This window comes from Schistocerca cancellata, chromosome 2 (genome assembly GCF_023864275.1).
Source record: "Schistocerca cancellata isolate TAMUIC-IGC-003103 chromosome 2, iqSchCanc2.1, whole genome shotgun sequence".
Taxonomy (NCBI): domain Eukaryota; kingdom Metazoa; phylum Arthropoda; class Insecta; order Orthoptera; family Acrididae; genus Schistocerca; species Schistocerca cancellata.
In genome coordinates, this window is record NC_064627.1 from 394,057,196 (window position 1) to 394,084,179 (window position 26,984).

Consider the following 26,984-nt stretch of genomic DNA (forward strand, 5'->3'; position numbering starts at 1 on the left):
TTTTAATTGTATGTTTTTTATTTTATTTAAAAAATAGATATTAAAGTTTACCTACCAGGATGTGAAAACAATCCCAGAAACTTTATCACGCACTAAATGTATGAGCTGATACAGGTCACACTAATGTATATCGCAGAAGCAAAGCATTGTGTTTCGACAACTGCAGTGATCCCACAACAAACAGAATCTGATTATTGTAGCAACTTTCATACATATGGTGCAATGTACTACCATGAGATGGCAGGCATAGACAGAGGTGGTAAGACATATTCCCAAGAGCTTTGGGATACTGCTAAGTTGGTGGTAAGTATGCTTCCCAAGGACCACAAATGACAGATTAATTCTGTGGTAAATATGCTTCCCAAGCCCTTTCCAGAAACTACTTCGATGACAGCCACACTTCCCAAGAGCCATTAGAAAACTGTTATTTGGTGGGATCTATACTTCCCACTGTGCTGAAGGCTATATTTCACAACAAACAGTAACTACAGCTGGTGCAGCAGACTGCCACTAGACGCCAGGAGCATACAGAAGTGGTAACACATGTTCTCTTAAATACTGCAAAGAAGTACATTTAGTGGAAAGTGTTTCCCTCATGGCCTGCGAAAGGGTTAAGGGCAAAGTTTTTTGTTGTGTGAGCAAGCAGATGCAGTTTATATCTTCTACTTTAGCATGAGCATTCAGTTATTTACTTTTACTTCCAACAGACGTAGAAGTTCTCAATATGCTGAAACTGACAAGATGTGAATATTGTAGGAGAGGTCTTCTCTCTCTGTGTGTGTGTGTGTGTGTGTGTGTGTGTTGGTTGAGAACAATGTCTGATTGAGATGGAGAGAGTGATTGGGCTGTGCTATGTTGTTCATTGAATGTAGCATACTTTTCTCAAGTTACAATTTAATGACACGTGTTTGCCATTTTAGATTAATCGGGATCCACAAGCCTAAAAATAAGTTTGCAACTCAGGGTGGATTTCAGAAACATCAGTTTTGACATACACTCATTCTTTTGTTTATATATTAAAGTTTAGGATGGCTACACTGTTTAGTTTCAAGTTGAAATTAATTTGCTTTATCATTAAATTTTCGGCATCCATAGAGGATCTCGGTCAATTTTGTTGATAAGCAATAGTGGCTAAATAATACTCTTGGGATGTTTGGTCTAAAGCTCTTTAATTCTTCTATTAATATGTTTTAATGAAAACAGTTAACAGTGAAGTGGATAATGATATTAAAAAATTCCACAAAATATATCACACACATCATACATGGAAAATGTATTGTGATGATAAAACAGTGTATTTTGGCCAATCCATAATTTATCAAAGAATGATATTCTGTAAATTTAAAACTTAAATGACTCAACTTAGAAATAACATGAAACCTGAAGAAGATTGCACACAGGTGTCAAAATAGGTCTTCTGAATAAAATGTTATGTCCCACACTACTAACTAATTTCGACTGCCCAGTAGTTTTAACGTAAATTTGGTAATGTGCAGACATACATACATATAGCATTAATAGATCATACATTATGTCATAAAAGACACAAAAAATGATAAAATACTGGAAGGTCATAGGAATCTGCAACCCTAATTTTTGGCACAAATGAATGGTTTGTTCCTATAGCAGTGACTCCCTATTAATCTTGTTGTAATTTCTATCCTTGGTAAGGGACATGTGTCAGTTATGCTTGGATCTTTACTATACACTTGAGATCACCACAGGTTTGATGGGATTCAGAGTTTGTTAACTGTGACCAATTGGGACGTCTTTTGAACTGTGACCATTTTGCGTATGAAATAGGATGTGCTGTCAAAAATTACAAATAGGCGTCAGATCTGAGTTTAAAGTGGGCTGAAAACCCTTTTGCACACCCCAATTCTTGATTCAGTAGGATGGAAAATAGGTCACAGGGTTCATTAATTTGTTGCTATGGCATGATTTCAGAGAAAACCTGAGCTGAGTCCACTATGGTAAACTGGAATTTGTTAAAAGAGAGATTTCGTCTTGCTAAATGACCACGAGTCTCAAATAGGTCACAGGTTTCATTAATTTGTTGCTATGGCACGATTTCAGTGATAACCTGAGTCCACTATGGTAAATTGGAATTTGTTAAAAGAGAGATGCTAAACGACCACAAGTCTAAGCTGTCTAGTGACCAGAATGTATGTTCCTCGGTCAATCCACCCCTTTTACAAGAATTGGAATTTCGCAGAATCCTGGTAAAACTATGCCACACCATGGAAGTGGAGGGAACCCCAATTGGACATATGTTTTCACTGATAACAATGTAGCTGTTGCGTCTGTGTTGATATGGAGCTGAACTGAATTCCTGGCTATCTGTAGGTTACCCGCAGCACTTTTGTTGTGCCTCCCCTTGCATCACATGAATGGGTTTCACCTCTTAGTGCCACAACAAACAAATACCACACGGCCTGACCAACCACAATTCGTGCAATATTCTTGGAAGTTTGGACACACCTTGTGAGAATGGTGGAAGGAACAACTTGAGCAAGAGGAGAGCTCCATATGACACCAGCATGGTGGTCTAGTCCATGGTGCTGGACAGTGACCTTTGGCTAGCCTGTCATACCAGTTCAAAAGCCTGTCTATAGCTAGGACATCATTTACTCTAAGGTCGGCTAATATCAGTGCTTCCGCCTGGACTTGTTGTCTCAGGTGAACACATCTGCTTACGACTACCTATAGTTGTTCACAGCGAACTGAAATTTGCAGCACTGGCTGATACATTGAAGTTAAGTAGACCATTGTTATAAGGCTGACTTTGTCTTCCGCATAGTTGGAGGAGGACAGTTTTTCTGATAACACATTATGACAGCGCAGTCAGTTGCCAGCTCAAGAATGTTCCATTCACCTTTTAGTTATTTCTTTTGCCATACACGCCTCTCCTGAAGCTATGAGTAGTGTTTTTTAGCTACAAAAGCTGTAAGAAAAATTGCCGCACCAAACATGTTGACAAGGTGCAGACATTGTTTTTGAGTTCCAGACTTGGCTAACTACCAAATGAGAGAAAGTTGTAGAATGAAAACTCTAATATTGTTACTTTTAAGAACAATTCTGTGCCACCAAGTCTGTGCTCATTACAGTTTGAAATGTGACTTTCATTTGTACAGCACAATCACTCTTCATAGCCAGTTCAAGGTCTCCATCATCATCTCTCACTGAAAAGACACATGGATTGTCTGTTTATTTAGTACTCGCTCAATACCTTGATAATGTTCACTTTGAACTATCAGTGCTAGGTTATGATTGCACAGTTATTTGAAGTAAAGTCACAGTTCACATAGAAAATTCTGAATTCGCACATTTGTCATTTATGTTCATCAGTAATACTTTCCAACACTCCATGATCTTTTAAATCTCATGGCAACTCAAAATTCAGATGTCTTTGTAGAGCTCGGCACAAACACGTCTGATCATCACTGTATCTGAACACTGAGTCTTTTAGACTCCAGATAGAAATACCAATTACTGTACAGATACTCATGAAAGTACAGTCTTCTGATTGGTTGCGTCCAAACACAGCAAATCAGCATTTGAGATTGATCCATACCAGCCTGCTTTTTCCATTTTAAACCACTCACATTATCAAGTTATCTTAGACAAATTTATTAAATAATATGCATCAGCAAAACAAATAATAATTCAGATTAATTACCTCTGTAGATGTCAACATTTCTGAAATTCCTTTATTGTTTCACCAGTACTGTAAAGTGGCATATTACAATATACAAAATTACCCATTATATGTGGCCCATTCACATACACACTTCCATACACTCAGCTATTTACAGGTGCAAATATTCACATGCCAGATACATACCACATTTGTTCCTTCATTTGCTCAAGTAAGAAAACATTTGCAAGTGGCAATACTTAATAAAAAAAGGTTAAAGGCACCAAAATTGAAATTCAATTCATTTTACTAGTAATCTTTTTTGTTTGCTACTGAAAAGCTAGTTATTTAATTAAATCCTCTATTGACTGTCAGCTACTAGTTATGAATTTACGAGGACATTACTGATTTTTGTAAGTTCTATATTTGGTATTTTATGTGATTTTGAGTATCTCTAAAAGTACTGTAGATACAAGGCTTAGCTATTGACAAATCACACTGTTGTACAAAGTTTTATCCCATTTGGCCATTTGGTCAAGCTTTCGCAACCAACGGTTACTTCATCAGGAAAGAGGTAAGGAGAGGGAAGACGAAAGGATGTGGGTTTTAAGGGAGAGGGTAAGGAGTCATTCCAATCCCGGGAGCGGAAAGACTTACCTTAGGGGGAAAAAAGGACAGGTATACACTCGCGCACACACACATATCCATCCGCACATACACAGAAACAAGCAGACATTTGTAAAGGCAAAGAGTTTGGGCAGAGACGTCAGTTGAGGCGGAAGTACAGAGGCAAAGATGTTGTTGAATGACAGGGGAGGTATGAGCAGCAGCAACTTGAAATTAGCAGAGGTTGAGGCCTGGTGGGTAACGAGAAGAGAGGATATACTGAAGGGCAAGTTCCCATCTCCGGAGTTCTGACAGGTTGGTGTTAGTGGGAAGTATCCAGATAACCCGGACGGTGTTACACTGTGCCAAGATGTGCTGGCCATGCACCAAGGCATGTTTAGCCACAGGGTGATCCTCATTACCAACAAACACTGTCTGCCTGTGTCCATTCATGCGAATGGACAGTTTGTTGCTGGTCATTCCCACATAGAAAGCTACACAGTGTAGGCAGGTCAGTTGCTAAATCACGCGGGTACTTTCACATGTGGCTCTGCCTTTGATCGTGTACACCTTCCAGGTTACAGGACTGGAGTAGGTGGTGGTGGGAGGGTGCATGGGACAGGTTTTACACCGGGGACGGTTACAAGGGTAGGAGCCAGAGGGTAGGGAAGGTGGTTTGGGGATTTCATAGGGATGAACCAAGAGGTTACGAAGGTTAGGTGGACGGCGGAAAGACACTCTTGGTGGAGTGGGGAGGATTTCATGAAGGATGGATCTCATTTCAGGGCAGGATTTGAGGAAGTCGTATCCCTGCTGGAGAGCCACATTCAGAGTCTGATCCAGTCCCGGAAAGTATCCTGTCACAAGTGGGGCACTTTTGGGGTTCTTCTGTGGGAGGTTCTGCATTTGAGGGGATGAGGAAGTGGCTCTGGTAATTTGCTTCTGTACCAGGTCTGGAGGGTAATTGCGGGATGCGAAAGCTGTTTGCATGTTGTTGGTGTAATGGTTCAGGGATTCCGGACTGCAACAGATGGCAGGTGGCAGGTGGCAGGTGATCGGCGTGAAAGGAAGTGCTCCATCGCAGCGAGGCCCTGGACGTGCGGAATATTTGTGTATAAGGAAGTAGCATCAATGGTTACAAGGATGGTTTCCGGGGGTAACAGATTGGGTAAGGATTCCAGGCGTTCGAGAAAGTGGTTGGTGTCTTTGATGAAGGATGGGAGACTGGATGTAATGGGTTGAAGGTGTTGATCTATGTAGGCAGAGATACGTTCTGTGGGGGCTTGGTAACCAGCTACAATGGGGCAGCCGGGATGATTGGGTTTGTGAATTTTAGGAAGTAGGTAGAAGGCAGGGGTGCAGGGTGTTGGTGGGGTCAGGAGGTTGATGGAGTCAGGTGAAAGGTTTTGTAGGGGGCCTAAGGTTCTGAGGATTCCTTGAAGCTCCGCCTGGACATCAGGAATGTCCACCCTACCTAAAACCTCTTTCCTCATTACCTTAGCCAGCTTCATCCTGACTCACAACTTCTTCACTTTCGAAGGCCAGACATACCAACAATTAAAGGGAACAGCCATGGGTCCCAGGATGGCCCCCTCATACGCCAACCTATTTATGGGTCGCTTAGAGGAAGCCTTCTTGGTTACCCAGGCCTGCCAACCCTAAGTTTGGTACAGATTTACTGATGACATTTTCATGATATGGACTCACAGTGAAGAACAACTCCAGAATTTCCTCTCCAACCTCAACTCCTTTGGTTCCATCAGATTCACCTGGTACTACTCCAAATCCCATGCCACTTTCCTTGATGTTGACCTCCATCTGTCCAATGGCCAGCTTCACACATCTGTCCACATCAAACCCACCAACAAGCAACAGTACCTCCATTATGACAGCTGCCACCCATTCCACATCAAACGATCCCTTCCCTACAGCCTAGGTCTTCGTGGCAAACGAATCTGTTGCAGTCCGGAATCCCTGAACCGTTACACCAACAACATGCAAACAGCTTTCGCATCCCGCAACTACCCTCCAGACCTGGTACAGAAGCAAATTACCAGAGCCACTTCCTCATCCCCTCAAATGCAGAACCTCCCACAGAAGAACCCCAAAAGTGCCCCACTTGTGACAGGATACTTTCCGGGACTGGATGAGGCTCTGAATGTGGCTCTCCAGCAGGGATACGACTTCCTCAAATCCTGCCCTGAAATGAGATCCATCCTTCATGAAATCCTCCCCACTCCACCAAGAGTGTCTTTCCGCCGTCCACCTAACCTTCGTAACCTCTTGGTTCATCCCTATGAAATCCCCAAACCACCTTCCCTACCCTCTGGCTCCTACCCTTGTAATCGCCCCTGGTGTAAAACCTGTCCCATGCACCCTCCCACCACCACCTACTCCAGTCCTGTAACCCGGAAGGTGTACACGATCAAAGGCAGAGCCATGTGTGAAAGCACCCACGTGATTTACCAACTGGCCTGCCTACACTGTGTAGCTTTCTATGTGGGAATGACCAGCAGCAAACTGTCCATTCGCATGAATGGACACAGGCAGACAGTGTTTGTTGGTAATGAGGATCACCCTGTGGCTAAACATGCCTTGGTGCATGGCCAGCACATCTTGGCACAGTGCAACACCATCCGGGTTATCTGAATACTTCCCACTAACACCAACCTGTCAGAATTCCGGAGATGGGAACTTGCCCTTCAGCATATCCTCTCTTCTCGTTACCCACCAGGCCTCAACCTCTGCTAATTTCAAGTTGCCGTCGCTCATACCTCACCTGTCATTCAACAACATCTTTGCCTCTGTACCTCCGCCTCAACTGACTTCTCTGCCCAAACTCTTTGCCTTTACAAATGTCTGCTTGTGTCTGTGTATGTGCAGATGGATATGTGTGTGTGTGCGAGTGTATACCTGTCCTTTTTTCCCCCTAAGGTAAGTCTTTCCGCTCCCAGGATTGGAATGACTCCTTACCCTCTCCCTTAAAACCCACATCCTTTCGTCTTTCCCTCTCCTTCCCTCTTTCCTGATGAAGCAACCGTTTGTTGCGAAAGCTTGAATTTTGTGTGTATATTTGTGTTTTTTTGTGCCTCTATCAACGTGCCAGCACTTTCATTTGGTAAGTTACATCATCTTTGTTTTTAGATATATTTTTCCCTCGTGAAATGTTGCCCTGTCCAAAGATCAAAATCTACGCACAGCGTGTAGACTTCACCACTAACAAATATTTGTCTGCACAAGTAGACAACACCTGAGGGCAAAGTAAGCCCTAATGACTTGTGAGCAGTTGTTGCCCAGCTCAATGTCGGAGGCAAGCAGTTATCGCCCAGCTCATTGTCAAAAGCAACTGAAGTCGCTGGATTGTCATGCTTAATTTCCCATCATAATCAACTGGTGTTGGTTGAATAGCATAAAAATGTTTATCTTTAGTTGAAATGTTGTGAGAAACAACAGAGCAAATGAAAACTTCCGGTGGTTACCATTTCAAGAATTTCACCCACTGTGCCAACGATGAGATCGGCACTAACTGAAATGTTTACCCTAAACATAATTTGAGTGCTTACTGCACTCAAGTTATGTTGTCTTATTGCCTACTGGGACACTGATCTCATCAGCAACTGCACCACAATCACAAAACGTTTTGTTTCAATGCCCTTTCAGTGCTGACTTTTCTGCATTCTCTGACATTTCCGAATATGTGTCGGTGGCCCAAACTTTATAAACTTTTACAAGCCTCGGTTCTAGGCAAAGAACTGTGTATTTGTTGGATAGATGTGAAGCAACTGCTGCACACTCTCTAATCTCAAATCAACTTCAGACATAACTTTACCATAGAGCACATCATCAAGAGTGAACTTATCTATTAACATATTACAGATCCTTTTGAAATCTGCACCCAATATGAAAAGATGTCAAAACATTTGGTGATCACAAGCACGGCAAGACTTGGTCGGGAAAGTGTCGTTGCTTGAAAAAAATTGGCACGCTACTCTTTCAAGTTCCATGCTCCTGGATGATCTTTTCTGCTCTCGGTCCTTCTCACTTGCCTCTTTGCCTTCAGTGTTGGTGAAAGACATACCATGTGAACCAGGCATCTTTTGTGGTCATCCATGCTTGTGTACTTCAGCCGATGCTTAAGGCATTCTGTAATCAAGGTGGCATAAGAAGATTCCTGAAAGCTAGCAGAACTGTTGCCAGCTTTCAACTTTGACCTGCTATTGGCTACATGAAAAACCATAGCCATCTCTAGAACTGCAACAACACTGCTGCATTCCCATAGAGACCTTTAAAATCACTTTCATAGTGTCTTTTGTTCTTGAAATGTACTGAATTTAATATTTAGTTCGAAGAAAGCGGTTTTGACAGTTAAATGTCAAATTAGAGCGAATTTTCATGTGCAAAACAATTAGGTCTTTGAAAGATGAACTTTTTGATACCTCATTGATATAGGTGGCAGCAACTGTCGTGAAATGTTTCAGTTTTTCCTTCAGATTACTAATTAACTTTCTCGTAATTACCTACGTTACTTTCAAGCAATCAATCTCTCTCTCTCTCTCTCTCTCTCTCTCACACACACACACACACACACACACACACACACACACACACACAAACACACAGAGAGCGATTGCTTCAGCCCACTGCATTTGGATCAGTTGTTTCTACTTTTGACACAACAAAACTCATTTAACTTCACCGAAGAAAATCATCTAGTATGGCAACCTGCTCAGTTTCCTTACTGTGTGTGCCATGTCAATAGCAGGCCCTGAGTGTCTGTGAATTGACAGATTTTTTAAAATCTCTACACTTCTGTCAACAGATCAATTCAAATCACTCCTCATCTGTTATCATCAACTGCACATTTTAGAAAGCAGTCAGGGACACCGGGTTTAGAGTGGAGAGGTTCAGAGATTTCCATAATTATTTGTAGTTCATTTAAGGAAGCTAATCAGATCTGTACAAAAATTCAAGAAAGTAACAGACTTGGAAGGGACAAGGGTGCATTCAAAATATTGATAAGTTTCAGAGATCATACCAGAAGTTATTGTGAGATTGTTATCTGTATTGAAAGTAAACATGTCCATGATAAGCTGCCTCAGGCTGTATATGATTAATGACAACCTGTGAAAACAAATGCCCTTTTCCATGTAGTTTTCAATCAATTTTGTCTGAAATATTGTTCGTTCAAGAGCTTGGGCATTTTTTATTACACAGTTCTCAAGCACGTAACTGTCACCATGTACCACAGTGCAGGAATGGGGCAATAGATGGGTGTGGGTGGGGGATGGGCAGAGGACCTTATCGTGATAAAAGGGACCAAGATACAGAATAAATGTTAGACAACAGTGATAATGCAAATAGTTTTTGTCTACTCTTAGTCCATGCTATTAAAATATTAATTGGCAGTTTCTATTCATAGTTTTTGTTCCCTTCACAGTTTGTTTCAAGAAATGCAGTAATTGTTTTGATATAATTTCAGGTAGACTCAGAAAATGTGCTCTATGTCAGCAGTTATGTTTTATAATTGCAGTGAATGGGAAGTTAATAACAGTGTCACATGTACATACCTTGAAGAGTTGTGCTTTAAGGAAGACAGCAATCCTATCACACACATTTATGTTTCAAATTTGTGAATCCATTTGTGAGGGAGGATTCTTGAAGCATTGCTAAGTCATTTGTGTACTGATTTTATAGGGCTGGGAAGGCAACATTAATGTAGTTTCACTGTAATGAGCGGCAGATAAACAGTTATTTTCCAAGCCAATTGTTGAGTTGTATGGGAAGAGAATTCCAGTTTTGGAAATGAGTGTCCAATGAAGATGGGAAAGCAAAGTGAAAAAAAGAAATTGAACAGTAGCAAGTGGCAGAGAATCATGTGGAAGAACATACTTTCACAGATGTCGAACGAGGAATACGAAAGTTCATGCAGACATTGTTAGACTTGGCTAAATGGTAAACATTTTAAGTTTATGGTTGGTTCTTAGAATACTGATAAAAATTCTAGAAATCATTACAAGTTTCATATAACAAATGTCTTGTATTATGATGATATGTGAGAGATTTTGTTACTCTTTCAGCTTAACCTAGCAAAAATGGCTAAAGAAAGTGCTACAAGAGATGCTGGTATTAGATCCTCTCCAAGTAAACAGTCAGGTGGAAGGGAAAAAGAGCTCTCATCAATGATTATGGATATGGAAGCTAAACATGGTAAGCTGTAATTAGATGACTGTTGATTTTATACATTGATATATTGGCTGTGTGGTTGTGCATGTACTGAAACTCAACAAGAAGTATTAGGTTGAATCGAATGAAATTCTCTGTACTATTTCATTATAACTACAGAAAAGTATCTGTTTCAATTTCATCATTTGATATGGCTCTTTGTGCACCCAATTATTTACTTAGGCTCAGAAATAAGAAGTAAATCCTATGAACAAACATAGTGAATACAGCATCTAAGAACTTCACCTTGAAATGAAGATAATGCAGTAGTACAGTGAGAAATTAAAATATGTATGATGCAGCATTTCAGTGATGGAAGTGGAGTATCTTGTCTTTGAGATGTGTTCTCTTAGCCTAAATGTGAGGATCACTCCAAAAGAAATACACAACATTTATTTTCTTTTTTCCTCCCTAATCTCCAACTTTTCTTTTGCATTTTTTCACTTCACAGAGATCATAAAAATATTTTTCTGCTTGTATTCAAATTTCATTCAATCTCTTTTCACAAATCATGCTGTCATACCACCTCTGCAAGATAGCTTACTGCATTTGATGTTTGTCTGAAGTAACGTGCTGTTATAGAGTTCCTTTCTTGTGAGAATGAGACAGTGACGAACATTCTCCAGCGATTGAAGAAGTGTGTGGGGATGACACTGTTAATCACAGGACAGTTCGACATTGGCAAGAAGATTATGTGGTGAAAGTGATCACACTAATACTTAGAATCTACTACACAGCGGCAGACCAAGCACTGCACAGACTCCTGAAAATATGCAGCATATTCAGCAGAGATATGTGAAAAAATGGCATTTTTATCTCTTACGAATGTATCAACATACTGTAAAAATATCAAAGATAAGGAAAATAATGTGGATGTTTTAAAAAAATTGTGCGTTTCTTTTGGTGTGACCCTCATAGCATCATTTTGTTGGTCTAAAAGTGAATCTTAATACTCCCTACTGATGGTTGTACTTTTGTGAAGATAGTCTGTGAGCATCAGACCCTCTGAAAACACCATAAAATGGCAGTCATGACTTTTGCTGCAGATCAAACAATTTTTACATGCTTTGGTGGTATTTCCCATGGCACCTAATGATGAATACGTTTCATCTACTGTCAAGAAGTCTCAGAAAAAAATTAATGAACTTTCATTGTAACTCTCAAGTATTTTTTACTCAGTTTGTTTGGTGGAGACTCAGACCATCTTTATTGTGCTCAAAACTTGGTGTAATATGAGGTGGACATGTCCTATTTCTGCAGTCACCATGCTCGCGTACCTTTGGCAATTGTTGGAAACGGCTTTAGGATTTTTTGCTACAACTTTATCATTCATAGAATTTCTGGACATCATCAGCTCTCATAGTGTTTAGTAGATGCACAGCCATGACCACGAAGCAAACAAATCTTGATCCAGATTTTTCACAGTAATTATAATCTGACCTTACTTCATACTATTACAGCAAAATTTGCAGATTGTGTACCCAAAATTCAATGAGTACCTTTGAGCAATTAACACTAGACTTCAATAAAATGCAGTTCTATGTGAAGGGCTGTATACACCCTATGTACAGTACTGCATTAAGTGAATCCATTTTAAGTGATGTGTGTATCATACACAGAAAGCTTTTTCACTGGATGTAAATTTGCAGTACTAAAACAAAGAGTTACAGCATGGGAATGTCTTTAATAGTGTACTTCATGTTTTATCTAGTGAATGATAGTGTAATGCAGAACTATACTTTCAGCTGTATGAATTAGAATAGCTTGCTACTCAGCACACAGAGGAGGCATTGAGCTGCAGAAGAGCACATTTAAAAGAAGACTGTTGGATGTTATTAAGGTATTGGACAAAGTGTTTTGAATAACAAAAAGTTGCTAGATGGAATAACAAAAATAAGAAAGGATAATTGCTCCTCACCTTGTGCAGGAGATGAACTGCAGATAAGCACAGTGAAAAGAATGATGGAAATATGTAAGCTCATGGACAAAGTCCTTTCTCAGGGTAGAACTCTCACACAAACACATGGCTATTGTCTCCAGCCAATAATGCCTGACTGTGTCTGATGTGAGCAGAAATCTGCTGGGGTGAGTAATGGGTGGTAAAGAGGCAGCATGGGGCGGGGAATGGGGGTTGGAGGGTAGGGGTGGGGGCAGATGTTAGTGCTGCCTGTGGAAGCATGCATAGATATGGTTGGACATGTTAGAGCTGCTAGATGCAGCATCAGGAAGCTGTGATGAAGGGGGAGGAGGGGGAATTAGAGATGCGGAAGGGAAAGTAGGATGAGAAAAGGTCTTGTGGGTGCGTTGGTGGGATAGAATGCTGGTGTGTACTGCAGTGGGAACAGGGAAGGGAATAAGTAGGTGGCGAACATGGTCTAGTGGAGATTGAGGCCAGGGGGGTTACTGAAGTGAAGGATAAGTTGAAGGGAGAGTTCCCACCTGTGTAGTCTACCATATAAGAAGTGATCCTGACCTTATAATCCTACCTGCTAACAAAGGCTCCACCGCTGTGGTGATAAACAGCACATATTACCTCATGGATGGTCTCTGGAAGCTGTTACACACCTCCAGCTACAAACTCTTCCACAGTGTCTGCATTTGAGAAATCCAGCAGGATCTCGTGTCCCTCTTCAAACCCGTAGGTCCATCCCAGAACCCGTCACCACACTCCTACCTTCTATATCTTTCTTAAAGTTCATAATCCCAACCACCCAGGATGCCCCATTGCAGCTAGTTATCCTGCCACCACAGAGAGAATCCTGTCCCTGTGGACCACATCTTGAGCCTTTTACCTGTAACATAACCTCCAATATAAAAAATGCTAATTATCTCCTCCACCAACTCTCCACAATTACTTTTCCTTTACAACCTGGCACCCTGCTCATTACAGTCAAGGCCACTATTGAATACCACCTTTCTCAATTACCAATTGACTCTTAATTTACAACCATCTTACTGATTTACTGTGACCAGCTACACCCTCGCACATAATTACCTTTCCAATGAAGACATTACCCACAAACAAGTCTGTGGTCCCACAATGGGCATCAGCATGAGACCATCCAATGCAAACGTATACAACGACAATCTAGAGGAATCCATTCGAGCCATCCAGAATCCCAAACCCGTCATCTGGTTCCAGTCCATTGATAACATCTTCGTGAGCAGGAACAAGGGTGAGAATACCCTATCTACATTCATCCAGAATGTCAGCACTTTCTCCTCCATTCATTTCACTTGGTCCTCAGCCTAACAGGCCACCTTCCTCGATGTTGACCTCCACCTCAAGGATGGCAACATTGGTACCACCATCCACATCAAACCCATCACTACCAGCAATACCTCTGTTCCATCAGCTGCTGCCCATTCCACACCAAGAAGTCCCTTCCAAACAGCCTAGCCTTCCATGGATGTTGCATCTATAGTGACAAATGTTGTGAGTTCTACTACTGATGAAGTATGTTACTCAAAGTCTTATACATTTCCAGTAGTCTTTCCATTGTGCCTGTATGCAACTCAGTGCTTGATCTATGTGGTGAGTAGCAATCTGTCCTTTATGTATTGTTCTTATTTTGTCTTGGACTTTCCATTGTTTGATTTTATCTAACTGCTTCCCTTCCATCCCAAAATTCAGTTTTGTTTCCCTTTTGCACTATTATCTATTGCATTACATTACTCAGTGTCCAAATGACCGTGCAGATTGTTGGGGCAGTGTATCGTGTCCCACATCCTTCCTGCTGATATAATTATTACCAGACCTTGAAATCAGTCTCACAACCTCCCTTCATCGTAGTATATTTTTGGGTGTTTTGTAGTACCTTTCTGTGCTACACGTACTTCGTTGCACCCTGTACCCAATAACCCCTCTTCCCTTACTCAGCCACACACATTAGTGACCTCTCCTAATCCAGTTACACCTGCTGCTTCCCTCTTCACACATGTCCACCAACTGACCTTTGATCTCATCCCATTTTCACATTGATTTTATTTAGTTTTCATTTTTCACTATAGGCCCTATGTACTGAGGTTTCATCTTTTTTCACTGAACTTCAGTTCTGTACTTTTGTGATGTTCCCATGTAATTTTACATAATTTTGTGTATTTTTACATTTCTTTTATCTTCCTTTATGAATCATTGCTCCTTCTATCTATTCCAATACAGAAAAAAATCACATATCCCTAGCCAGAACCCACTCGCTCATACTGTCCCTGTGTTGTTGCCCAGGTCATGGAATCCTCCCGAACGCCCTGACCATCAAATTACCCATATCTGGCTGCACTCCCTCCTTCCACAATGGCGTTCACCTGTTCAAATTCTCTCAGTCTACAGCCCTCACCGACCTAGTCCTGCAAAACCATGTCAATCAGACTCAAAGCTTGTTGCGCTCCTTCCTCTCCATATGTAAAATTCTCTTTATCTGCAATCCCAAATTGCTACATCCCATCTACCAGCATGGAACTGTCCAATCTCTTTACCTCATGCTCCCACCTTGGACTACCACTATCTGCCATCAAACTTCCCTCACATCCCCTCATAACTGCCAAATCCAGCCATTCAGGTCTGCTATGTTAGCCACTCCCTCGAAAACTCCCTCCCGCCACCCTGTAGAATGCAAAGCCTAAACAGACCCGCAAAAGTCAAGCACCTGTCCTCCAAAATCCTCACTTCCACAGAAGTGTCAGTCCCTTACAAAACCTTCTCTTTTGCCATATTCCAACATTCATTCACGCTGGGCTTGTTAAAACCCACCTCTCCTCCTCCCAGTTGCTACAGTGAAATCACTTTTTCGGCAGTAACCCTACCAATCAGATTCAGTCCAAAACCACTAATGAATCTTGCCTGACTCTGTTTACTCCTACTCCACTGCACCCAAATCATACCTTGTTAATTTTCTGAAATTTCTGAACCTCGAACCTTGTGTCTCTATCATTCCCCAAATCTCTCAGTATTGAAACCAACCTCACATACACAGAAAGAATTGCAATCCACACCCTAAAAACTAATCCTGACCTTATAATTTTACTCACCAACAAAAGCAACACCACTGTGGTTATGAACTGCAGGGGTTACCTGGCGGAAGGACTCCACTACCTGTCAGATATGCGCAGTTACAAGCCCTGCCACAGTGACCCTACTCCAGAAATCCATCAGAATCTCCAGTCACTTCTCAAATCCTTAGGGACATCTCAGAATCTCACCCATGTGTCTATCTTCCTCCACATTCCCACCACTCTTGTTCTGCTACCTAAAGATCATAAGCTCAACTTTCCATGACGCTCCATTGTGCATGGTTACTATGTCCCCACAGAGGGAATCTCGGCCCTTGTCGACCAACACTTTCAGCCTAATATCTGTAAACTCTCTTTCTATGTAAAAGACCCCAACCATTTCCTCCATCTCCTTTTCCACAGTTCGTGCTTCTTTACCACCCAGTGCACTGCTTGTCCCTCTGCAGTAACATCCCCAGTGCCCATGACCTTGCCGCTTTGAACACTATCATTCCCACTGCTCAGCTGACTCCAAATCTACAGCCACTGAGGTGTTTCGTAGGTATGTGGTATGCTTTACTCGTGAATAAATTTCAGGTCACTGTTAATTAATAATTCAGATTTGCTATATTAAATGGCAGATGAGGCATATAGCTCACAGATTAGTCAGGTAAGTGCAAGAGATTGCTGTATTTGAAGTTGTAAAAGGGTGAAAGAGATTACTGTATTTGAAGCTGTAAAAGAGCCTGGTGTAGAGTAGGATTACATCCAGGAACAGGGACTTTCAATGTTAGGCCTTTGGGAGTTTCTCCGAGGGACAAGCAGGTTTCAAGAAATAGAATTCGTGACTTTAATTTTGATAGTGCAAAAGCATATTTTCAAAAAGAATGAATGTAAATATGATGGGATTCATCTTGCCAAGAGAGGACAGTTTGGATTGTTACAAATGGTGGGAGTGCAGAAACGTTTACATTTACATTCAGTTATGAATATAATAGAGGGAAACATTCCACGTGGGAAAAATATATCTAAAAAGAAAGATGATGAGACTTACCAAACAAAAGCGCTGGCAGGTCGATAGACACACAAACAAACACAAACATACACACAAAATTCAAGCTTTCACAACAAACGGTTGCTTCGTCAGGAAAGAGGGAAGGAGAGGGAAAGACGAAAGGATGTGGGTTTTAAGGGAGAGGGTAAGGAGTCATTCCAATCCCAGGAGCGGAAAGACTTACCTTAGGGGGAAAAAAGGACAGGTATACACTCGCACACACACACACACACACACACACACACACACACACACACACACACACACACACACACACATCCTTCCGCACATACACAGACACAAGCAGACATTACATATCTTTGCTGTATTCTTTGTACCTCTCTGTGTACATAATCATTTATTACTACCTATATCTTTGAGCACAATCATACATGGATGTTAGCATGCAGCACTTCATACGTATACAATTTACTTGTGTGTGTGTGTGTGTGTGTGTGTTCAAATGTACGAAACATCATAACAAGCAATCTGAATGAAATTTGCATATGCCGCTTTGCGATAACGGAGTGAGACATCTAGGCAATGGAAGCATACATTGTCACCTGCCCCTAAAAAATTTAAAGCTTCCTCAAGAGGCAAGATGATGCTCACTATCTTTTTTGACTTCCGAGGTCTGATGCTCATCAAATGCCTCGAACGCAGAAACGTTGACCATGGCATATACTGTAAGACACTCCATAGCATATGCAAGTTCATCAAAGAAAGTGGCCTGGGCTGCACACACACAGGGAGTGGTTCTGCTCCACAATAATGCATTTCCACATGTCTCCAACGTCACAAATAGCGTAACGACCAAGTTCAAGTGGAAGCAGTGTGAGCATCCACCCTACAGCCTCGACATGTTGCCATGTGACTTCCATGTCTGTGGTGCACTATAAAAATAACTCCAAGGGAAGTGCTTCAACTCAGACAGCGAATGGAAGGACACAGTGGAGGACTGGCTCTCATCATAGCTACAGGAATTCTGAGAACAGGGAATCCTTCAGCTCGTGAAACGGTAGGTAGCATGCCATGCATATGCAACTTACCAATAAGTGTATTCTCTGTTCTTCCCCTGTCAAACATGATATCATTAACAGGCAGCTATCACCTGGAAGAAACAACTCACTAAGGCTGTATAGCTTATCTGCTGGTCAGTAACTGCTGTTATAATTAATGCCACAGACTGGTTAATTTCTCAATAAAATTTTACCATCTTATGTGTCGGGTTTCTTATCTGTTTTTATTTTTATTTATTTATTTTCTTTTATTCCAGTCATGTAATTCTGAATGAAGAGTTCATTTAATACATGGGGACAATGGAATTACTTTTCTTGAAATGGGAAATCTCCTCCCCACTATTCTTCCCACTCCTCCCACAGTGGTAATCAGCCACCCATCCAACCTACACGATGTCCTTGTCTGTCCCTACTCCACCACTGTTCCCAAACCCTTGCCTCACGACTCATATAATGATGCAAGACCTGTTCCATACATCCTCTCACTACCACCTTCTCCAATCCTGTTACTGCCATCTCCTATTCCATCAAAGGCAGGGCCATCTGTGAAAGCTGCCATGTGATGTGAACCTAATTGCAGCCACTGCCACTTTCTATGTGGACATGACTACAGACAAGCTGTCTGCATGAATGGACACTGCCAGACTGTGGTGAAGAGACAATTGGACCACCCTGTTGCTGAACATGGTAACCAAAATGATGTGCTTCGCTATAATGACTGCTTTGCAGCATATGCCACTCAAATTCTTCCAACCAATGCCAGCTTTTCTGAATTGTGCAAGTGCTAACTCTCCCTACAACATCTCCTTCATTCCCCCAATTCACTGGCCCCAACGTTCGTTAGTACCCTCCTTCACCTATCTATTCCTTTACTTGCTCCCACTACACTACTCACATACCTTCTACCCCATCATTGCTCCTAAAAGTCCTTTCCTCATGTCTTACTTTGCACTCCTCCCTTCCTGCTCCCCATCCCCCTCCAACACATACTTCTGATTCTCCACCTTGCAGCCCAATCCTGTCCCCACCATGTTCCTGCATGCTTTCACAGGCAGCATTGTCATCTTACCCCGCCCCCAACCTCATCCCCACCCCATGCCGCCTCCTTATCCCCATCAATCACCCCAGCAGATTGCTGCTCAGATCAGACACAATCGCAGTTGGGCCTTAGCACCCTAGACAGTAGCCATGTGCGTGTTTGTGTGTTTTCTTGTTGTGTGATTGTGTGAGAGTTCTACTAATGAGGAAGGAATTTTCCGTAACCTTATATACACTGATGGAAAAAAAGAGTTATGTGATATCAACAAAAATTGGTAGACATGTTTTTACACCTGAAAGATGATGTCTTCAAATTTTGCACGAGTTGCATAAAATTGACGCTAGTGACACCACTATGAGGATGCAAATCAAATTTACTTTAAATATACGTTTTAATGGTCATAAGCATTAGTTACCTTTGAGATTGGATGTTGTGAGTTGAAGTTAGTCAAGAATGCCTTTTAGGTGACAAAGACGCCAATATCAACACTGAGTTTGATTGAGATTGTGTAATATGGTTATGAGAAACTGAGTGTCCTTTCTATGATATTGCAGACAGACATGCCAGCAGTGTAGCCATTGTTGTTGGCAGCAGTGGTCACAAGAATGTACGGTCGCAAGAAGGCAAGAAGGCTGAGAGGGAAGACCATCGTACACAGCATATGGCTCCAGCGTATCATACAGCATCTGCAGCAGCAATTTGAGCAGCATTTGGCACACCACAGTGACACAATGAACTGTTACAAATTGTTTACTTCAAGGATAACTGAGAGCCAGATGGCTTGTAGCATGTACATTCCACTGACACGAAACCACCGCCATTTGCAACTTCAGTGGTGTCAAGTGAGAGCTCATTGAAGGGCAGTGTGGGGGTCTGTTGTGTTTTCTGATGAAATCTGGATTTGCCTTGGTGCCAGTGATGGCTGTGTTGGTTAGGAGGAGGCCAGTTAAGGACCTGCAAGCAACTTGTCTGCATGCTTAACACATTGCACCTACACCTGGAGTTATGATCCGGGTTTCAATTTTGTATGACAGCAGGAGCACTGTCATGGTTATCCTATGCACCCTGATGCAGATTTTGGACATCAGTCTGGTGATTTGACCTGTTGTGCTGCCATTCATGACCAGCATTCAAAGAGGTGGTTTCCAACAGGACAACATAGCCTACATACCGATGTTGTAATCCAACATGCTCTACAGGGTGTCAACATGTTACGTTGGCCTTCTCGATCACTGAATCTGTCTCCAATGAAGCACAAATGAGGCCTCATTGGACAATAACTCCAGCACCATCCACAACTAGCATTAAGCATCCCTGTATTGACCAATCAAGTGCAGCAACATGGAACTCCATCCCACAACCTTACATCCGACATCTGTACATCAGAATTCATGCATGTTTGCATGCTTGTTTTCAACATTCTAGTGGACCAGCATTTCACATTTGCAATGACTTATCTGATGTTTACATTAACCTGTGATTTTGCAATGTTAACATTTTAAATATGTTACCTAGACAAATGTAGTCCTGAAATTTCATCATTCTGAATTAATTATTTTGTGATGATGTGATTTTTTTCCCGTCTGTATATTAACAGTTTTCTTTTCATTGTGCCTATCTGCGAATCAATGGCCTTTCTGTATAGACAAAGTCCTTCGTCAGATTTATAAACACACACACACACACACACACACACACACACACACACACACACACACAACCTGTATCAAGTCTGGGCACTGAGGCCAGGCTGTGTTGAGTTGTGATATCAGCTTGGGTGTGTAGTGAGAGTAAATAAGGGCTGTGGGGTGGGGAGCTGAAGGGGTAGTAGGGTAGGAGGTGTGGGAATATGCAGCAGTGCTGGCTGTGAGAGTACACAGTGATGTGGCCTGTACAAAATGACAGAGTGATGGGCTGCTAGGTGCAGCATTTGGAGAGCATGCTGTAGGTTGAGGGTAGTGTGAGAAGGGAAAAGGACTATAGAGGTGTGCTAGTGGCATAGAAGGTTTATATGAGGCCAGAGTGGGAGGAGGGAGGGAGATAGAGGCAGATGGAGGGCAGATATAAACAAACGTTGAGGCCAGGAGAGTAATGGGAACAAAGGGTATGTTTCAGGGAGAGTTCCCATCTGTGGAATTCAGAAAAGCTGGTGTTGGTAGGAAGAATCCAGATGGCATATGTTGTAAAGCAGTCATTTACATGTCTATATGGGCTAGCTGTCTCTTGGCCATAGTTTGGTAGTGGCCAACATACAGACAGACACCTTGTTAGTGGCACTTCCATTGTATAGTGCTGCACATTGTATGCAGCTAAGTTTGCAGACCACGTGACTGCTGTCACAGATGACCCTGCCTTTGATGAGTATGAAATATTGTGACAGGATTAGAGTAGGTGGTTATGGGAGGATGTATGGGACAGATCTGGCATCTCAGTCTTCTGGTGGGATATGAGACTTGGGACAAGGTTTTTAGGAGTGGGACTGAAATAGTGATGGACAAGGATACTATGTATTTTGACTGTGGGGTGGGGGGGCTGGGGAGCATATGTCCCATTTCAGGATACAATGAAAGAATGCCAGAGAATGTGATTCAGTGCTGCAGTCCTGGATGGTACTGAGTTACAAGGGTGACACCCATTTGTGGCCAGTCAGTGGACATGGGAATGGTAGGTGACTAGGGAAACAAGACACAGGAGATCTATTTCTGGACAAGGTCGCAAGGATAATTTTGGTCTGTGAAGAGAGAAAAGAATGGGTGGCAGCTGTATCAGTGGAGTTATTGTTTGTGCTTGGTTGGTTTGATTAAGACAGAGGCACTGATGGAGCCATCAGTGAGGTGGAGGTCAACTTTGTGGAAGGGGACTTTGTGAAGTGAGGGGAACCAGGTGAAGCAAATGATGAAAAGGTGCTTAGGTTCTGGAGGAATGCAGATAATGCAAAGACCATGCGTGTGAATATCAATGTATAAATTGTGTGTGTGTGTGTGTGTGTGTGTGTGTGTGTGTGTGTGTGTGCGCGCGCGCGTGTGTTTGTGTGTCTGTCTGTCTCTGTCTTTATAAACTTGACAAAGGACTTAATAATCGAGACGTTGAAGCACAGACAGACCCAGTGAAAAGCAATGAAAATACTGCTGGAAATATATATGCTTCGTGGACAAAGTCCTTCATCAGTAGTAGAACTCTCACACCACCACCACCCCAACAACAACAGCAACAGCTGACACACACATGGCTACTGTCTTAGGAGGCTAAACCCTGACAGTGAGTGCATCTGCTGTGAGCTGCAATCTGCTGAGTTGGATGATAGGGGTAAGGAGGCAGCATGGGATAGGTAAAAGGAGGGATATCAGGGTAGGGGTGGGGGAAGGTGGGAAGATGCCAGTGTTTGCCCTTGGGAGTGTGTATGGACATGGTGGGGGCAGGATTGTGCTACTAGGTGCAGAATTGGGATGCTGTGTTTGAGGGAGGGGGATGGGGGAGGACTTGCAGGTGCGTCGGTAGGATAGAGGTGTGTGTTTACTGTAGTGGGAGCAGGAAAGGAGACAGACAGGTGAAGGAGGGCACTAGTGAAGGTTGGGGCCAGTGGGTTACGGAAATGAAGGGTATGTTGTAGGAAGAGTTCCCACTTGGCAGTTCAGAAAAGCTGGTGCTGGTGGGAAGAATCCAGGTGGCATAGACTGCAAAGCAGTCATTACAGTGAAGCACATCATGTTGGGTACCATGTTCAGCAATAGGGTGGTCCAACTGTCTCTTGGCCACAGTCTGGCAGTGCCCATTCATGCAGACAGACAGCTTGTTTGTAGTCGTGTCCGCACAGAATGTGGCACAGTGGTAGCAGCTAAGTTTGTTTCACATAGTGGCTTTCACAGATGGTCCTGTCTTTGATGGTGTAGGAGATGCCAGTGACAGGATTGGAGAAGGTGGTAGTGGGAGGATGTACGGAACAGGCCTTGCTTCATGGGCTACTGCAAGGATACGAGCCATGAGGCAAGGATTTGGGAGCAGGGGTGGAGTAGGGACAGAAAAGGACATTGCTTAGGTTGGATGGGTGGCTGATAACCACTGTGGGAGAAGTGGGGAGGATATTTCCCCTTTCAAGAAAAGTAATTCCATTGCCCCCCTTGTATTAAGTTAACTCTTCATTCAGAAATATAATATTGGAATTTTGGAACATTACTGATAATACATGTATAAATCCCCTTAAAGATATCAGCAATCATTGGCCAACAGGTAAGCTACAAAGTCTGGGAAAGTTGTTGCTTTCAAGTGGTAACTGTCTTAACAATGTCACATTTGACAGAGGAAAAAGGGATGATACACTTACTGGTAAATTGTGTATGTATAGTGTGCTGTCATTCAGATATTATTGCTCAAAGTTATCCAGAGATACAACAGCATATAGCTAGGTAATTAGTTATTTTGTATAGAGGGTTACAATGAATATAACACAGAAGGCAGCTCAGAATCATGGACTGTGCAGCTGGTCCCGGCGGAGGTTCGAGTCCTCCCTCGGGCATGGGTGTGTGTGTTTGTCCTTAGGATAATTTATGTTATGTAGTGTGTCAGCTTAGGGACTGATGACCTTAGCAGTTAAGTCCCATAAGATTTCACACACATTTGAACATTTTTTGACACTCAGAAACTAGGTGTGGATTCAGAATATAGTGGGAGTATGTTACCTCGGTATATATAAATAAATAAAAAAATAAAATAAAAAAAGGTAGTGCTATAGGCAATATTAAACAGGCATATTGAATATCATAGGTGGACCTGTATGAAAGGGTTGGGGACAGTACTGCTGTTGAAAGGCTTCCTCCACAGTAGCAAATTACCTGACTTTGGTATGCCATTCCATATGCTGGATTAATGAATGAATAATAAAGACAAAAATTTCTGAAATTTGTATGCTATTCTTTAAACTTGGAATGATTAGCCATTAATTATAGAATGCAAGACTATAAAATGTTGTTAATTGTTCAAAAGATGCATATCCTCTGGTTTGATGGCAGCCCCATAAACACTAAAAGCATCATTTACCTCTATGTGCTGTAATGCATCTCTTAAGTGTCTGATGAGAAAATCAACCTAATGACAGTGGATATTTTGTTTCCTGTAATGACTTAGGTAGGCCAGTATGGAGAGATAGCTTTGTATGTTTCATATGGTTTCGTATAGTCTTCACAGGGGAAGTAGTAATCTGCTTTGTTAAAGTGTTGTATTAGGGGCAGTTCCGGCTTTTTTTGTTGTAGATAATAAGTGGCGTGATTGGGTTTATAGGGATTTTTAGGGGAGGTTAGATTTATTCAGTATAAGTAATTACACTAATTTTGCTGCATTGAATTATGAAAGAAAACTAACCTCTTTGTAATGAGTATGGTTAAAAAACTGGTCACATTAAACATTTATTTAATTAAATGGGCAGAATTACTGTTCATGTTACTGCTCTCTCCATAGGCTATCTATACTAAGAATCAGTATTATTAGAAGGAAAGTTGCTACTCACCATATAGCGAAGATGCTGAGTCACAGATAGGCACAACAAAATGACTCTCACAATTAAAGCTTTCGGCCATTAAGGCCTTCGTCACAATAGACACACATACGCACAAACATGCAAATGCAACTCACACGCACGACTGCAGCCTGAGGCAACTGAAACCACACTGCAAGCAACAGGACCAGAGCATAATGGGAGTGGTGACTGGGTGAGGGTAAGGAGGAGGCTGGGGTGGGGAGGTGAAGGGATGGTATGGTGAGGGTGGCCAACAGTGAAGTGCTGCAGGTTAGATGGAGGGCAGGGGAGAGGTGGGGGGTGGGGGGGAGTAGTGGGAGAGGTGAGAAATAAAAAGACCGGGTGTGGTGGTGGAGTGACAGCTGGGTAGTGCTGGAATGAGGACAGGCGAGGGGCTGGATGGGTGAGGACCATGACTAACAAAGGTTGAGGTCAGGAGGGCTACGGGAATGTAGGATGTATTACAGGGAAAGTTCCCACCTACGCAATTCAGAAAAGCTTGTGTTAGTGATAAGCATCTGTATGGTACAGGCTGTTAAATGAAGGATATTATGTTTGGCAGCGTGTTCAGCAACAGGGTGGTCCACTTGTTTCTTGGCCACAGTTTGCCTGTGGTGATTCAAGCAGACAGACAGTTTGTTGGTTGTCATGCCTACTTAGCACATAGCACAGAGGTTGCAGCTTAGCTTGTAGACCACATGACTGGTTTCACAGGCAGCCCTGCCTTCGATGGGATAGCTGATGTTAGTGACCGGACTGGAGCAGAAGATGGTAGGAGGATGTATGGGACAGGTCTTGCATCTATGTCTATTACAGGGGTTATGAGCAATGAGATAAGGGATTGGGAGCACGGGTTGTGTAAGGATGGACGAGTATATTGTGTAGGTTTGGTGGACGGCGGAATACCACTGTGAGAGGGGCAGGAAGGATAGTGGGCAGGACATTTCTCATTTCAGAGCATGATGAGAGGTAATCAAAACCCTGGCGGGGAATGTAATTCAGTTGCTCCAGTCCTGGGTGGTACTGAGTTACGAGGAGAATGCTCCTCTGTGGCCAGATGGTGGGACTTTGGGAGGTGGTGGGAGACTGGAAAGATAAGGCGCAGGAGATTAGTGTTTGTACAAGTTCGGGAGGGTAATTATGGCCAGTGAAGGCTTCAGTGAGACCCTCGGTATATGACGAGAGGGACTGTTTGTCACTGCAGATGTGACGACCACAGGTGGCTTAGCTGTACGGAAGGGACTTCTTGGTATGGAACGGATGCCAGATGTCGAAGTGGAGGTATGCCTGGTGATTAGTAGGTTTGATATGGACGGAGGTACTGATGTAGTCATCTTTGAGGTGGAGGTCAACATCAAGGAAGGTGGCTTGTTGGGTTGAGTAGGACCAGGTGAAGCAGATGGGGGAGAAGTTGTTGAGGTTCTGGAGGAATGTGGATAGGGTGTCCTCACCTAAGATCCAGATAGCAAAGATGTCATCGATGAATCTGAACCAGGTGAGAGTTTTAGGATTCTGGGTTTTTAGGAAGGATTCCTCAAGATGGCCCACAAATAGGATGATGCCATGTGGATGCCCATAGCCATACCCCAGATTTGTTTGTAGGTAATGCCTTCAAAGGAAAAGTAATTATGGGTGAGGATATAGTTGGTCATGGCGACTAGGAAGGAGATTGTTGGTTTGGAATCCATCGAGCATTGGCAAAGATATGTTCGATAGTGGTAAGGCCATGGTCATTAGGAATCATAGTGTACAGGGAGGTGGCATCACTAATGACAAGCAGGGCACCGTGTGGTAAAGGGACAGGAACTGTGGAGAGTCAGTGGAGGAAATGGTTGGTATCTTTTCTATAATAGGTAGGTTCCTGGTAAGAGGTTGAAGGTGTTGGTCTACAAGAGCAGAGATTCTCTCAGTGGAGGCACAGTAACTGGCCACATCTCCGCTGTATGGTGAGTAGCAACTTTTCTTCTCATAATATTGTTACATTCCATTGTGAATTTTGTATAGTGAGAATCAGTTTTAAAGGCCTGGGAAATTGAAGCCTGTGTGAAACAGGCAAGAGCTTGCAATTCTGGGTGGTTAGGAATGATTCCTTCAGAGGGCCCAGGAATATATTAGATTGGATGGTACCATATCGGTGCCCATGGATGTACTGTGGATTTGCTGAAGGTAATGCCTACAAAGGTGAAGTAATTGTGGGTGAGGTTATAGTTGGTCATTCTGACTAGTAAGAAGATTGTAGGTTTGGAGAGAGTCAGGTGCTGGGAAAGGTGGTGTTCCATGCTGGCAAAAGCTGTGGATATTGGGTACATTAGTGTAAAGGGAGATGATGTCAACAGTGATAGAAAAGGTAGTGTTCAATGCTGGCAAGACCTGGGCATTGGTTAGATTAATGTAGAGGGAGGTTGTATCAACTGTGAAGAGCTGGGCGCTGTATGGTCAGGGGAAAGGAGAATCTTTAGAGAAAATGCAAATAGCAAATTTGTGTGAAATCTTATGGGACTTAACTGTGTAGAGAAAATGGTTAGTGTCATTTATGCAAGTGGCTGCTTATGTGTACTAGGCTGGAGGTATTGGCCCAAAAGGGCAGAGATTCTTTCTGTGGAGGGTGTAATATTCAACTGCACTGGGACATCCTGTCTGGTTGCAAAACAGCTAAAATTTCTTAAGGAAACTAGCTTCATAAAAAGAAACATCAGGTTTAAGAACCCCTAAGGCAGTTTAATAAGTCACAGCTCCAAAATACTAACGCGAATTCTTTACAGACGAATGGAAAAACTGGTAGAAGCCGACCTCGGGGAAGATCAGTTTGGATACCGTAGAAATGTTGGAACACGTGGGGCAATACTGACCCTACGATTTATCTTAGAAGAAAGATTAAGGAAAGGCAAACCTACATTTCTAGCATTTGT

The 26,984-nt window shown here is 42.5% G+C and overlaps 1 protein-coding gene across 8 annotated transcripts in view; it reads left to right on the top strand.

Annotated features, from left to right (window-relative positions):
* Positions 1-26,984, top strand: part of LOC126161810 (serologically defined colon cancer antigen 8 homolog) — a 219,199-nt gene that overhangs the window by 94,751 nt on the left and 97,464 nt on the right. For all 8 annotated transcript variants that reach the window (XR_007534962.1, XM_049917904.1, XM_049917903.1 and 5 more), the window contains exon 9: positions 10,321-10,450. Coding sequence is in view for 7 of the 8 variants with exons in the window: in XM_049917904.1 (XP_049773861.1) it covers positions 10,321-10,450 (130 nt within the window). In the remaining variant the exon portion in view is untranslated. The remainder of the gene's footprint in view (positions 1-10,320; positions 10,451-26,984) is intronic.